Source organism: Paramacrobiotus metropolitanus, unplaced genomic scaffold, assembly GCF_019649055.1.
Source record: "Paramacrobiotus metropolitanus isolate TYO unplaced genomic scaffold, Prichtersi_v1.0 Parri_scaffold0000002, whole genome shotgun sequence".
NCBI classification, from domain to species: domain Eukaryota; kingdom Metazoa; phylum Tardigrada; class Eutardigrada; order Parachela; family Macrobiotidae; genus Paramacrobiotus; species Paramacrobiotus metropolitanus.
In genome coordinates this window covers 3088656-3104187 of record NW_026570222.1, presented here as the reverse complement: position 1 = coordinate 3104187, position 15532 = coordinate 3088656, and the positions used below count along the sequence as shown (strand labels likewise).

The window sequence follows — 15532 nt, the reverse complement described above, 5'->3', positions numbered from 1 at the left end:
TTGCCCAAATCATTTGTCTAGGTCCAGTGGTCAATCATAAGCTTGTTACCATGGACGCGATAAGAAATGCACACTGTTCTAACACAACTTGACCCAGAACAGTAGCAATATCTGAGCTGCTACTTAACAATAAGTACGAGTACAATACAAAGTAAAAAATTTATGTAAGTAACTTAACACGTCAGTCATCATTGCGTTAGTCATCATTGGAAGTTATGTACTGTATGTACAAGAAGGCAGTCCGTGTTTCGATTAACTTATGTAAAGTGTATCATAATATAGACATACGTACATACATACGTACATACGTACATACATACGTACATACGTACGTACATACATACGTACATACATACGTACATACGTACATACGTACATACGTACATACGTACGACATACGTACATACGTACGTTTATATTACTAAACATACGTACGGGTTCATTAATATTATGACAGTCTGTAAGCGACCGCAAAGCAACACATCCTTAGAATTACTTATTTTTCCGTCAGGCCTGCACACTGTTGCAGGACCTATACACTATAATAAAAACAGAAAGTGAGACTTTCTGTATAAGAGTGTATACGGCTTGTTTCTTGCACGGTCTATGGGGAAATCTGTAACCAAAATGTTACACCCCTGTGATTGGCACAAGTTAGGGGTGTGGTTTACGGTATGCCAGTTAATACGGGCATACTGCATAGTCAGCATAGCTGTCGCTAGAATGTGGTTGGGCTAATAGCCTAATAATTATAGAAGTATTCCATGTGGTTTGTATCCAGTTCCCGTTTATCCCGATTATTTCCCTTTCCCATCCAGGCCTGACGGAGCTATTTCCGTAGGAAATGTCACTTTAGTGTTTTTAATAGTCATCGGCCAATATTCATCCGTGCTGGGCTTGTTTCTTTAATATTTATGTCTCATGTCAGAACGCCTGCTGTAGTATATATACATTTTCATTTAACTAATAAATTATCACTTACCAAAAAATAATGTGTTAAGTACAGCATAGTGCCATAGCATCGATCCACTAATGCTGTGTCGTAAGACGTAAAGTGCGGTACAGTACATCTATGATTCGCCATCGAACAGCTGATTGCATCCCGCATCGAAATCTGTACTGTAATAACTTCAGCTCGTACGCAAATCCAAATTTGTACGCAGAACTGAGTGCTTTGCGGTTTCTTCTCTTGTTGTTCTCTAATTGTCTGCCATTTTCTGTGTGTGAAATGAGTCTCAGATTATTCTCTTCGTCCTTTTCCTTGCTCCGTCATCGCGCTGTCCTCTGTGCCGCTCCAACACGCAACGTGTCTGCGCGTTTCACGTATGCACCAGAAGTTGCCAATCCCGAATATGGAGAAACAACCAAACTCAACCTCTTCCAGTCTATTAACAGCGCTATGGATGTCGCCCTCGCCACAGATAAGACTGCCGTGATATTTGGAGAAGATGTGGCATTTGGCGGAGTATTTCGAGCTACCATTAACTTGCAGGAACGCCACGGCAAAGACCGTGTTTTCAACACTCCGCTGTGCGAACAGGGTATCGTGGGTTTTGGTATCGGTGTGGCCGTGGCAGGAGCCACTTCCATCGCCGAGGTGCAGTTCGCTGACTATATCTTTCCGGCCTTTGATCAGCTGGTCAACGAAGCCGCAAAATTCCGTTATCGCTCGGGGAACCAGTTCAACTGTGGGAAGCTGACGGTGCGTGCTCCATACGGCGCCGTCGGACACGGCGCACTGTACCATTCACAAAGTCCTGAAGCGTATTTTGCCCACACTCCTGGTCTGAAAGTGGTTATCCCTCGTGGTCCTATTCAGGCCAAGGGATTGCTCTTATCCTGCATTCGTGATGATAATCCGTGTGTTTTCTTTGAGCCGAAAATTATGTACAGGTACGGTTTGACGCGCTACGCTGAGGCTAAAAACAATTGTAAGCAACATCGTAGGTGAATAACGAACTTTAACTCTATCACTTGTTAATTTTTCCTTGAAAGCATTATCGGAGATCTTTGTAACATCTGGCATGTGTCGTATGCATTGTTACGGCAGTTTCTGTAGGTTTTTGACATCGTTTCACAGTTGTGAGAGAGAGCATTGAGCAGGCAGATAGGAATTTGGGTAAAATAAAGGCTTTACTTCTCTGTTTTACTTTCCTCATTTCCCTTCTCGTTTTACGGAATTTTATTTTAATAGCAAGATGTTTCTTGCCTTTCGAGATTCTACAGGTTTAAACGACGTATTAAGTATTTAGATCAAAGTGAATTGCTACGTCTGCTCGAATCTGTGTTTCTGTGCAGAGTTGCAGTTCCGGCGGCATTGAATTATTTTTCTTGTTTTGCAGGTCAGCGGTAGAAAATGTTCCAACCGGTGATTATACGATCCCCTTGGGGAAGGCCGAAATATTGGAAGGAGGTAACGATGTTACGTTGGTGGGATACGGTACGCAGATCCATGTGCTCAAAGAGGTGGCGGCTATCGCCAAAGACACTTTGGGAGTCAGCTGTGAAGTTATCGATCTGTAAGTGTACCGGCAGTTACGCTCAACAACCTTGAAATTTCGTCCCCGACGCGTAGTCAGCTGTTCAATGGTTATGTTATGCTTGTGTCATGTCTGATTGTGTACGTATTCTTTTTAGGAGAACAATTCTGCCGTGGGATGCTGAAACTGTCTGCCAGTCAGTGGCGAAAACTGGTCGATTGTTGATATCTCATGAAGCACCGGTCACGAACGGGTTCGCTTCGGAAATTGCTTCCTATGTGCAGAAAGAGTGCTTTCTTAATTTGGAAGCACCCATTGAGCGGGTTTGTGGTTGGGATACTCCGTTCCCGCATACACTGGAACCGTATTACATTCCTGACAAGTGGCGGTGTGTTGAAACGATCAAGAAAATGGTTAAATTCTAAAGTTTAATTGTGAAATATTGTTTTGCCGTAGGCACCGATTTTAAGTTTTTAGCCGCTTCGTGATAGAAAGCAAATTCATAGAGTTTAAAGAAATTATGTTATGGCTGGTCCTTGTTTCGGCCCTTGTTTCGGTTGACAAACTCGGAATTCACGTATTGCTCAGATGAAGGTTAAGCATTTGAATTTCATATAATTACTGCAACTGCTGCAAAGAAGTAGTTAAACAAGAAAATGATGCGAAATTGATGTTGCCGGTATTCATGCATTTTGGAGAAACGTCGTTTATAAGTCCGAGTGTGCGCTTCGCTTCCGACCGGTGAAATTGTCCATGCACCTTTGTAGCCCAAAAATATCGTCTTTGCTCTCCACGATCTTTGTAGGAAGTATTCTATAGATAATACAAAAACGCGCTGGGTAGCAAAGTGGTTCTACTAAGCAACGTTATGCATAAATTTATGGAAAAACATAGTTTTAATGGCAAGTTCATGGCTAATCCATGAGTTAGCTTTTCCTGCGGGGGTGGATGAGATGGCGTGTTCATTTGGTCGCAGATACGAGTAATATGTAATCTTGTAGGAGTGGATCAGTGATTAAAAGATATGTTCACACCTGTAAATTGGAATTAAAAATCTCATGATGGCTGGAAGAGTGACCTTTGCTTCCTTATACAAGATGGCTTGGATGACTTTCTCAGCTACGACGGCTGGTCCCAGAATGGGCGTAATCCAAGGGAATCTAAAAATGCAACAAAGAATATTGTACGCGAAATATTAGCCACGCTAAATGGCTGTAAAACGTGGCGTAGTGCGGTGAAGTCGCCACATGGCCCACATCCACTGTAGTGTGATGTGGCGGCTTCTGTGTTGTTGAAAAAGCCATTACGGCATTTTTTGATTTTTACTCAATAGACTAATTCAAGCGGCGTACCTGCTTGTGGCACCGGCAAACATTCCCGTGTCCACTAGGTAAGGTGCTACAAGGGTCGCATGTATCCCTTTATATCCCGCTACCCGAACTTCCGTAGCGACAGTTTCATGCAGTATGGTAGCTGCTGCTTTTGATGCACAATAGTCACCAAGCTTGCGAATACCGGCGACGGCTGCTACGCTCGAGATGGTCACTATGTGGCCGCGGTTCTGCGACATCATGTCGGGAAGAAACGCCCTGACCATCTGCAAATTTATTAGCGGCAATTTTCAATAATTCTTATTTTTAATGCTGCGGTTCTGCCCTTTTCTTCATTAGTTTAATAAGAATTGGCATGCACAATTAATATTTTGCTGCCAATATGCCCGACCTGCTTGACCAGACAATAGACATTGAAGTCCCGTTAACCGAGTTGTCTGCTCTTGATGAATGAATGAATGTGTCGAATGTGTTGACCACTTACCCAAAAATGTGCCATTACATTCACCGCAAAACTGTTCTCGATTTCCTCATCGCATAAATCGAGAATTGTTTTGCCATTCACCACTCCGGCATTGTTAATTAAAATAGTTACTTCCCCAATAGTGGATCGAATCGACGCTGCCGTCTCGTAAATCTGTTTGCGCGAAGAAAGGTCACAAATAAAAATATGCGCCTGGCCACCTCGACTGCGTATCTCTTGGTGAACCGATGTGACCGCTTGAACATCCCGATCCAACAGCGCCACACGGACGCCCTTGGCTGCCAGCTACAATTAACGTAGTCAGAGGCAACCGTAATTAAATTTATTAGGGAGTAAATTTTGGTTGCTCTGAATTTAAAAAGATATTTGTACATGCGCACTAACTCAAACCCTTTTAATAAAAAACTACTCGTACAAACTGACCAATTCACTTACGCCAAGTGCAACATGCCGACCGATACCGTTTCCCGCACCGGTAACCAAAGCCGTATCCCCTTCAATACATTGCTTCCGTCGTAATGACAATGGAACCATCCACAGAATAGCAGACTCACACATATAATACAGTATTTTAAATGGTAAACTCAGTAAAATTGCAATATCTGAACAGCGCGCCATTTTGATAACCTGACAATGCCGAAATGAAAGTTGCGGTGAGGAACACCGGTTTTACTTTTAAGCAGCTGTAAATCAGTACGCTCAGTATTTGAAAAACACACGTGCAAAAGATTATTAGCATCGAAAATTTTTGGTTTCTTCGTTTCGAGGTTTATTTCATTTGTCACGAATGTGAGATAAAAAGGATTGGAAAATCCCTTGCCGCTCCTTTCCTGCGAGTTTAATATCCAACGTAGTTGTGCAAGGGAATTAATACGCTCGGTTTCTCCTGTGTACAACGTACGTGACCGATTGAAACGGATCAACAGATTGATCATCATCTAATGGTTTTATAGCTTCCGATCCGGAAGGATTCTAATAGGAACAACAACGACCTCTGCGTATTAAATTTCATTCCGGGATGGACATGTCGCCCGGTGTATCTCCATACATTTCGCAACATGCTGAATGTGTTCGTCTTTCGAAGCAAAACGTTAATGTTTAAATCTTAATCGTAACCTTGGAAAAGGTGTTCTGGAATCCATCAAGAGTTTTAATAAAATGTTCATTATACAACGAAAAACCGAAACCGGATTAACACAGCAGATCACAATTTGGTCCATGAGTAAGACATAACACATAATAACCTGTCTGCTAATAAAACATAAACTGAACAAGTTCTTGGCAAGGCAACGTTGTGATCCAGGAACAACCGCAGTCACTGTACAGGCACAAAACGCTACGCCAATGAGAAACATGGCTATAACTGATTCACGATGGCGTTCCAGCAGATGCCCGATCCCGCGACCAGTCTTGAGTAACTTTCCTTCTTTCGCGCCCAACAAAAGATGCCATGAAATCCTGAACTCCCAAAAAGTCTTCGATAGCTATGATCGCTTTACGTGGGAGCAGCCTGCAGAACATAAAAAAATTAGATGCCTATCTGTGTTAGGACTACAATTCTCTACGATAGTTTTAAAGTAAAATATCATAATGTGGAAAACTGGGATCAAGTGAACGGATCAAGTGTTGATCACTTACGCTCGTAAGGGCATGAGGAAATATAAGCTTCGGGGAATGTACACCTGGTGTTGGTTAAGCAGAATAGCTCTAACCACTCGCTCAGCGACATAATCGGGCTCCGTTAACGGTAACAAAAATGGCAGCCTAAAAAAAATGGAGAATAGAAGAGAAAACGAAGAACTTGAAAACAGGAAACCGGTCCATCTTGGTCCGTGGACAGTAAGAATTATCTAATCAGTAATACCATTTTTTACAAGCCGCTATTAAAACAAATTTCCCATTATACAAATACCACGTTCTTTCCACATACCTGGCTTTAGCCCCTTCGAACATTCCAGTATTAATAAAGAACGGACAAATATTGGTCATCTGAATGCCATCCTTGCCCAAAGCGCGCAGTTCCAAAGCCACTGACTGCAAACAAAAAGGAAAAATTTCAATCACGAACGCAATCATGAAACCGAGTGAGGATCAAAACGGAGAGTGCGTAAATTATAATTCCTATCTTTTGTACGGCGTAACGGAGGCTACAACATATGACATTTTAGGCAGTACAACGTAATTACCTCATGTAAACCCAATGCCCCATGTTTACTGGCACAATAATCAACAAGGCGGGCAGTGGGATTTCGACCGGCAATGCTGGAAATTGTTACTACATGTCCATGATTCAATGTCATCATATGAGGCAGGAATGCCTTCAAAGTCTGTAAATCAAATTATAAAGTTCAGGAGTTTATACCGGAAACATCACAAACGTACACAGCACAGCGGTCACTAATCAACATTCATCCTTCCAAAGTACAAATTCCAAAACTGGGCATTTATTAAAGAAAAGTAGCACATTTCTATCATCATTTCAAAAATATGGTAACAATAGCGTAGTTGTTTGAATAATATGAAAATTCGCCAACACGCGCCGATCTTTGTTGGAAATCAAAAGTGAAAGATTACAAAACGAAGCGACTAGAAAATGATCATATCAATGAGAAATCGAGCATAACCACGTGAATCGCTGGCACCACTGCAGAGGCTGTTTCCACTAACTCAACGATAAAATGCTTAAACATAGTCAAAAGCGAAATTTTTCCATTGCCTTGCTGCCAATTTTTCAGAAAAGACTCTTTCCGCGTACAGCTTTTAAATCTTAAAGAAAACTTATTTTAATCAGCAAGACCGGCAAATTTAATAACGACGGGGCAGCAACAGCGAAGAAGCAATATTAATTTCTGCAGTATTTCCAGAGTTTTGGATTACGTGTAACTGCGCATTGTGTAGTTTTTAATTTCATACAACCCGACGCGCTTACCTTGTACAAGCGAATTCTGAACAGAAAAAGCATCTGTATTTAAAAAGCGCTGCTACACACAAACTTCTTAGATCTTATCGAGAGTATCACAACACAAACTCAAAAAATAAATTATGTAAACTCAACTAGAACCGACTTGTACTGTTTTAACAACGCTCGATCAAAGTCCAAAAAGTGAAACAGCTGACGAACTACAAAAAGTGGATCATGCACTAAATATCGCTGATTTTAAAAAAAATCGTCATAGACCCAAACTACAAGCTGTAAAATGCACGTACAAGAGTTAAAAAAATTTCGAACAAGACAGTAGTTATGCAGATAAAACTACAAAGCAGCCTGTAATCACATTATTTCCCAAAGTCTTTGCATATTTGCAGCTTTGCTGCTCTGCAAAGCATTTCTTTGTACTGATGAAAAACAGCAGTTTTTAAAAAAAATGAATGAAATAACTAAGCAAATTTGAGAATTATCATAATTATTTCAAGAATGTGTTTTAAGAATTATTCGCACTCCGTATCAGCTGTACACTTCCCTTGGCAGATAATAATGGAAAATTCCGAAATTATAGTTCTCAAGACTTCAAGTATTAGCTACACATACCCAAAAATGAGCAATCACATTAACTTCCATGACTTTCTCGATTTTCTCATCGGGAATATCCATGAACCATCGTCCGTTAACAATTCCCGCATTGTTGACCAACAAGGAAACATCCCCGACTTCCTGACGAACCCGTTCAGCCGTTTCGTACACCTGAAACGATCTGTGACGTCGCAGAAGTACATTGTCGCTTCTCCGCCGTCCTTTTCGATCATGGCTTTCGTTTGTTCCAGGCCAGCGGTATTAACATCCCACAGGACAATTTTCGCACCCAGTTTCGCTAAGCGAACGGCAATCAGGCGCCCGATGCCGCTTCCCGCTCCCGTAATCAGAGCAATTTCGCCATAGATGCTTTTCGTTGTCCGAAAAGATTTCGGTATGAACAGTGTAATGAAACCTTCTGCGCAGTAATACAACACGCTCATAATACAGTACGCGAACTGAAAAACACTATTCATGGCAGATTTCGAAAGGGAAAAAAATTTCAAGCGCGACTGAAAAAACATAGTCATGGATTTAAATCGTGAATTATGAAAATCATAATCAGAGTATGCGATATGGACGGGCATTTCAGAATAATAATTAGTCATCTCTCAAACTGCCGTACGGCAAATGAATGGTAAAGCGAAAATTTCGCGAAATTGGGAAGCATTCGCTTGTTCATTGCTCGTGCAGCGTTCCATTAGTACTAGTATACATGAGTAATTGAGCACTAACCATAAGTACACTCTGGGACTGAGTGAGTGTTACAGGGAACGAACGGATCACGTTGAGGTTGATATTTAGGTAACCAATACCAGTAAGAAAGCAAAAATAAAAGAATGGCTACTAATAAATTCCGATGAGAAAACAAGTCAGAAATGTAAAAGAAAGTATAAGTAAAAAATAAATATCCATTCAGATTTCTCAAAATAGTCTTGCTTGACTAGCGTGCAACACCACAGGACGCCGCATTGCCGGAAAACTATGTAGAAAGCAAGAGTGTTAAGCCTAGCTACTGTACACTGCCTGCTGCATGTACAATAGTAGCACTGTACAGGCTATGTGCTGTTTTCTTCAGAATTTTATTTCGTTTGAAACTGCGAGCAGTATTAGCATTATAATCTCGTGGGATCATTTTTTTTCAAGATGCTTAATAGCTGTTACCTGCAGCCGCACGGAGCATGCTAAGATTGTTAAATTCTGGTTTTTCAATTCTACAGACAGTTGGTAAACGAGGGCGGACACAGCCGTTTCCAGGCATATTTATTACGGTGACCCGTATTGATCACAACAAGACAGGCCTATGCTGCGTGCGCTCCAGCGGAGCAGCCGCACTTGCATTCCGCGTTCGCGTATTTCTTACAACTTTACTCCTATCGATTTTTTCAGAATCTTTTTATATTCCACTCAACACTTGCATAACTTCAAACTTTAGCCACGAAAGAGCGATCTGCACCTCATTTCAGTCACTTTGTGGGCTTGTGCTGTGTTCGCTAGTCGAAAAAGAGGAAAGCTGCTCCCACCAAAAATCGACGCAACACTATATTAATGCTTATACCTAAAGCGGTACCTAAAGCGACATTTGTTCTGTTTACGCTTGAATATTGCGATTCTTAATTTTTCCTGTATTTCTGTTGCTGGATATCTTCTTATTTATTTGAGAAGATTGCCATTTGATAACTCGCTAGTGTCGTTTTCCGGTACGTCCCATGTGGTTCTGTAATATTGTACATACTGAGACGGCGACTGCAGAGGCTGTACGGTTCGATTAATGTTTTTCGTGTTGTTGACAACATTTGTAGAAATGAATCCTCTTTCTGAGTCAAACAGCTGGGATAGTGGTAATGGAAGTATGGACAGTCCAAGTTGGCCCCCGCATGGCAGAGCGGATAGTCTGAGGTCCGGTGTTCTCACGCCCTTTGGCACCGTGGAAAAGAGTCATGGCAAGTTTGTTTGGGGACAGAAAAAGCAAGATCTCACACATCGGTTTCCACAGCTGGGCAAAAGCGAAGATTTTGCATTTTCCAGAGGAACCTCGAATAAGGTATGGTATACGGCATTTGAGTGTGTAACGGGGGATTTCCTCCTCTGGTATTGGTGCTGTACGAGTATGATCTGGGTTGTACCGCCTTTCGTGTTTCCTGTTCCTGTACGAGTGGTTTAGTATATATAGTTCTGCTGGTGCTGTATTTCTTCGGTCGATTGGGTGAACAATATTTCCGTATGAGCCAGTTTCCGTTGCCCGTTATACTTGGAGTCGCATACCGAGAATCGAAATTTTTCAACTTCTCAAATCGACGCGTTCGGAGTGACCTTTGTCCACCGCTACCCCACCACCGCCCTGCCTGTCCAACAGGTAAGTCACTAATTGACCCATCCAATTTCCTTTCAATTGACAATTACTAAGTCGTAATTTAAAATCTACCGAATTCTTTTTCAACCTGGAAACTCGTAACGCAGCTAAAGTACAGCACGCTAATTCCCAGTTGCGAAAACAGCTTTCTGTTAGACCGCTTATGGTTGATAATCAACAGCAAGTCGATGTCATGGCTTTAACTCCCCAGGATTTGCAAAACATTCTTAATACCGCTACCGCAGCCGCTAATCAGCAGAATGCCGCATTACAGCAGAGCCTTCAGAATAACGCGACAGCTCATCAGAATTTGCTTAATTTTTTGAACAATCAAAACGGCGCTGTGGTTGTGAATAATCAGAATGGTGCTGCAGTTGCTGGTGTAACATCTCTTCAGCTGCGTGATCTGCCGAAGTTTGGCGGGTTGTCGTATGAAGATGCGCATGACTTTTTGACGCAGTTTGAGACAATGGCAGTTGCTAACAATTTCACACCGGCAGACAGAACCAAGCACTTCGCGCTCTGTTTGAGAAATAACGCACTCCGATGGTTTACTACCGAACCTGCAGGAGTTGACTGGACAGATTTACGAACTCATTTTTTAGCCGCTTTTGGGAAAACTCGTTTCGAGCTTGACCTTATGAACGAAGGCTGTCGTACGTTGGCCTTTACCGATCCGCGCACCTATGTCCACCGTATTTTGGATTACGTCGAAACCGTGAATCCGGCCGCTACCGAACGAGAAAAAACGATTCGTCTCTTTGAGTCACTTCCCATTGAATTCAAACCGGCATTCGTGACCAACACCCCCCTGCAACCGTCGCTGATTTCGTTGAACGCCTACGTGATGTCGCTGTCAAACAACAGTATAAGCTGACTATGCAAAACAGTGCACGGTTTGGACAGCCCACTTCCTCTCAGTTTCTCAGTCTCGCAGCTCAATTGAACCCTTTGTCGCTCAATACAGAATTGGCTTCACCTGTTTTCACTCAAGTCACTCAGCAGCTGACCGAAACAACTACGAAGGTTCAGGCAATAGAAGATCAGATTAAGCAACTTAAGGATCAGAACAGATCGCGGAACAATATCAACTTTCGGGCACGGAATGACTATCAGCAGAACAACAATCGAAGTAACTGGCGCTCATCCTTTCGACCCAATTATAATTCCGGTCAGGACACGAATCGCATCTGTTTCACCTGTGGACGTCGAGGGCATATGGCTCGATTCTGTAGGTCAGGAGGTGGCCACTCCCACCCTTCAGCTTCGAGTTACTACCGCATGCCTAGTCAGCATTACAATCGCTCTGAGCCACCGCCCAACACTGCACAGCATTTTCAGCCGGTCGTTCAGGCAGTGCAGCCATTGGCTTTAACCGGTCCTGGCAAAACAACAACGCGGGCACAGTTTTTTCTTCCGATCGAGATGGTCGACCCCCAAGCGGCTGGCAGCGCGCAAACGGCTGTTTTGGGAAATTCGGTAAACTAAAACCTGTCGCGTTTTGTTGGGCAAACGTGGCAGAAGTCGACCCGCCCAGCATGCAATCTTTTGTTTCTGGTGCTCTTGTATGTAATGTGTACGTTAATTCTGTACCTGCTATAGCCATATTAGATACTGGAAGTGCACTGTCGTTGATTTCTCGAGAGTTTGTTGAAAAGAATGATTTGCCAGTTTGTGAGTGGGATCCCCCCCGTTTACGTGTGGTAACGGGTGACACATTTTGTGTTGAGAATGCTGCAGCTGTTGTTATTGGACTGGCTAAGTTGAATATGAAAGCAATATGTGGAATTGTGCCTAACTTTGCATATGACTTGCTAATTGGTATGGATGTCTTGTCGCATGCGCCGCTCGTGATAGATTTTGCTCGCCTGTTGCTCATTAATGTAGCTCAGCCATCACGCATATATCCTGCTGTCAAATTTAATAAGTATTTCTCGAGTACGCCGCCATTACTAATGTCCGCACGGGTGACCTCGCCGCCAGTTATAACCGAAATTTCCGACGAAGATCAAAACAAGTTTGACCTAATTCGGTCTCCAGCGCATGAAAATTTAGTCGTTTCTCATAATTTAAGCGTCCCAGATGTTTCTAATTTCTCTAAACCAGATGTTTTGCATCAGTCTGAAGGTCAATTAAATTTTAACGACGATCTTGATGATGAACATGTCTGGCTGCCGTCTGTTTCAAAACTTGATCAACACAGCTTTCCAGTGGCTGTTGATGATAATTTTCTGGATAAGCTGAATATTAATCCGCAGCTGTCGGAGGATGAAAGGCAACAACTTCGCCAATTGCTAGCAGAATTCCGTAATATTTTTCCATTACCCGGTCAGGAACTCGGGTATTGTCCCCTTCTGACACACAAAATAGACACAGGGAACGCCTCTCCAGTTAAAATGCCAATGCGACGTTTTTCAAAATGGCAGGCGGAGGAAATCCATCGACAAGTTGAAAATTTATTAAAACTGGGAGTTATCTCACCATGTGAAAGTGACTGGGCAACGAATGTCCATTTAATATTAAAGAAATGTGGTGATAGCCGTATGGTCGTTGACAGCAGACCATTAAACGCTGTTACGGTAAAAGACAATTACCCAATGGGCAGTATCGACAACATGCTTGACTCCCTTAATGGAGCTTCCATCTTTTCCTCGCTTGACTGTTTTTCGGGGTATTATAACATACCAATCGCCGTCGAGGATAGGCACAAGACTGCCTTCATTGTACCCCCTGCGCCAGGTTTTCCGGGCGGGCTTTTCCAATTTGACCGCATGGCTTTCGGCCTTTGCAACGCCCCGGCGACGTTCTGCCGTCTCGTTGATAAACTTCTCGGACATCTAAAGTTACAGTTTTTGCTGATATGGGTAGACGATTTTTTTGTGTACTCCAAAGATTTTTTGCAACATTTAAGACACCTTCGCATCGTTTTTGAAATTCTTTTAAACGCTGGCCTTAAGCTTAAGCCTGAAAAATGTTTTTTTGGCCAATTTTCGGTAACCTTTCTCGGCCACCAGGTATCAGCAGCCGGCATATCGGTAGATCCCAGTAAAATTGCTGCCGTCCAAAATTTCCCGATTCCTACTTCAATAAAAAAATTACGCGCCTGGCTAGGCTTTACGAACTATTTTCGACGCTTTATTCCTAATTATTCCGATATCGCCGCTCCACTCACGCTGCTCACAAAGAAAGACACACCGTTCATTTGGACAGTCAAACAACAAACTGCTTTTGAGATCCTTAAAGACCGCCTCTTACACGCTCCGATATTGGTCCACTTCGATCCTGAGCAGCCAGTACAACTGCACACAGATGCTTCGCACGCTGGCGTTGGCGCTGTCCTCATTCAAGAGAAAGACGGTACGGAACACGCAGTAGCATACGCATCTAAGACACTGAATGCCGCACAACGAAAATACCCTGCTACAGAATTGGAACTTTACGCCGTCGTTTTTGCTGTCAACAAATTTAAATTCTATTTGTCGCACGAAAAGCCGTTCAAGATCTTTACTGACCATTCCGCCATAAAATCGCTTCTTAAAGTGAAGAATCCGCCTGATCGACTTTTTCGGTGGATGCTACAACTTGCGCCTTACAAATACGAGATCATCTATCGGCCAGGGAAACTTAATGTGCTCGCAGATGCACTTTCTAGGTATCCTATTGCCGACCAATGTGAGCCAGTTTTCAATGTATTTGCACAGCCTCTGCTAATCAAACCGACGCTTAATATCGCAGAAATGCAACGAAATGACGCCTTTTGTATCAACGTGCGTAAAATCATCTCCGACCCACAACACAAGCAGCATAAGTCTCGCATCCTTTACTATGTCGTAATTAACGACATCCTTCATCGTAAGGTTATTCGTGATGGTAATCGTCATCTACTCCTTGTCCTTCCGAAACAGCTGATAAACGACGTCCTATTCGAAGCTCACGATTCAGTGACATCAGGCCATGTGGGAATAGCACGAACGTATGCACGCCTGCAAGAGCGATACTATTTTCCCGGCGCTATCGAAGCAGTAACTAAATACGTGCGTAGCTGTCCGTCTTGTCAACACCGTAATCACCCAAATTGCAAGCCACCTGGATTTCTTCAACCACTACAAATTGTAGGACCATTTCACCGCTTGCACATAGACTTTTGTGGTCCTTTTACGCTGTCCAAACGTCGAAATAAATACATTCTGCTAGCCATATGTCCTTTCACTAAATACGTAATAACAAAGGCGACCCGTCATGCTGACGCAATCACAGCTGCCGAATTTGTCGTTGAAAATGTTATATTGGTACACGGTATGGTGAAAGAGATTTTAACTGACCGCGGCACTCACTTCACCAGCGCTGTTTTAAATGAAGTCCTGAAACACCTGAAAATCAAACACTTGCTAACCTCAGCCTACCATCCGCAATGCGATGGTCAGGCCGAGCGTTCGTTTCGCACCTTGGTCAACATAATGTCCCATTTTGTCAATTCGCAACAATCGAACTGGGACAGAATTTTACCGTTCGCTGTGTTCGTAATGAATACGGCTCAGTCAGAAACCACCGGGTTTTCCGCGTTTCAATTGGTTTATGGCCGCCAGCCACAGCTACCGCTCGACTTGATAACAGCACAGCCACAAAATGATGCAGCAATAGATCAGGCCGAATACGCTGCTGCCGTACAGAACTGGATGAATGAAGCGCGTGAAATTGCGTTAGTAAAGGTCAATCAGCTATACGATCAGCAAGCACCGCGCTTCAATGAGAACCGTAGCCCAGCTCATGAATTTCAGAAAGGAGATCTTGTTTTAGAATGGCGTCCTGTTAGCGCTGAAAGTCTCACCACGAAGTTGCTCTCACAATGGTTAGGCCCTTTTAAAATTCTCGAAAAAACTAGTGCAGTGAATTATAAAATCGCGTTACCTGACGATTCGGATGATCCTCGCATTGTGCACGTAGAACGGCTAAAGCCATTTTACTTACGGGAAAATGATGCAGCAGATCAGCGCTTCAGCCGCAGTGATTCGCCAGAACAGAGTAGCAGCAGCTCATCAACATCCGATTCAGATTTAGACTACGAGCCCGTTAAACCGGTAGCCGCAGCCGCTGACGTCAGACAATCTAAGCGCTTAAGACGCGTCCCAGACCGATACCTTGCCTCACTGCCTGCATTACTTAAATAATAATCTTTTTGTGAAAGCCATATTTTCAGCATAATGAATCTCCTACTCCTCGTCTACGTTTTCGTCGTGCACTACGTGCTCCCGTCGCTTCCGCTCACTGCTACCCTGTGTGATTGCCGTTCTCCTGTTGTCCACGGCACCGTCTCCCTTACCCGTTTCTCAACTTGTAATTTACCACCGCTGAAAGCCACCGGCACCACTGTCG

At 43.2% G+C, this 15532-nt stretch overlaps 3 protein-coding genes across 3 annotated transcripts; 1 reads left to right on the top strand and 2 right to left on the bottom strand.

The window, feature by feature from the left end:
- Positions 1-515: 515 nt before the first annotated feature.
- LOC129583873 (2-oxoisovalerate dehydrogenase subunit beta, mitochondrial-like) lies at positions 516-3146 on the top strand. Its single transcript, XM_055475883.1, has 3 exons — positions 516-1893; positions 2343-2519; positions 2638-3146. The coding sequence occupies exons 1-3, from the start codon at positions 1073-1075 to the stop codon at positions 2903-2905; spliced, it is 1266 nt and encodes a 421-aa protein (XP_055331858.1). The 5' UTR covers positions 516-1072; the 3' UTR covers positions 2906-3146.
- LOC129589333 (short-chain dehydrogenase/reductase family 16C member 6-like) lies at positions 2879-4913 on the bottom strand. The gene is made up of 5 exons (XM_055484048.1): positions 4731-4913; positions 4296-4580; positions 3833-4077; positions 3515-3640; positions 2879-3293 (listed from the first exon to the last, which is right to left on the bottom strand). The coding sequence occupies exons 1-5, from the start codon at positions 4911-4913 to the stop codon at positions 3188-3190; spliced, it is 945 nt and encodes a 314-aa protein (XP_055340023.1). The 3' UTR covers positions 2879-3187.
- A 458-nt stretch (positions 4914-5371) lies between these two features.
- Positions 5372-8515, bottom strand: LOC129590314 (epidermal retinol dehydrogenase 2-like). The gene is given in 6 exon segments (XM_055485476.1): positions 5372-5805; positions 5934-6059; positions 6226-6329; positions 6482-6622; positions 7825-7982; positions 7985-8515. Coding segments are annotated over 6 exon segments (1101 nt in total). The 5' UTR covers positions 8415-8515; the 3' UTR covers positions 5372-5663.
- Positions 8516-15532: the final 7017 nt, after the last annotated feature.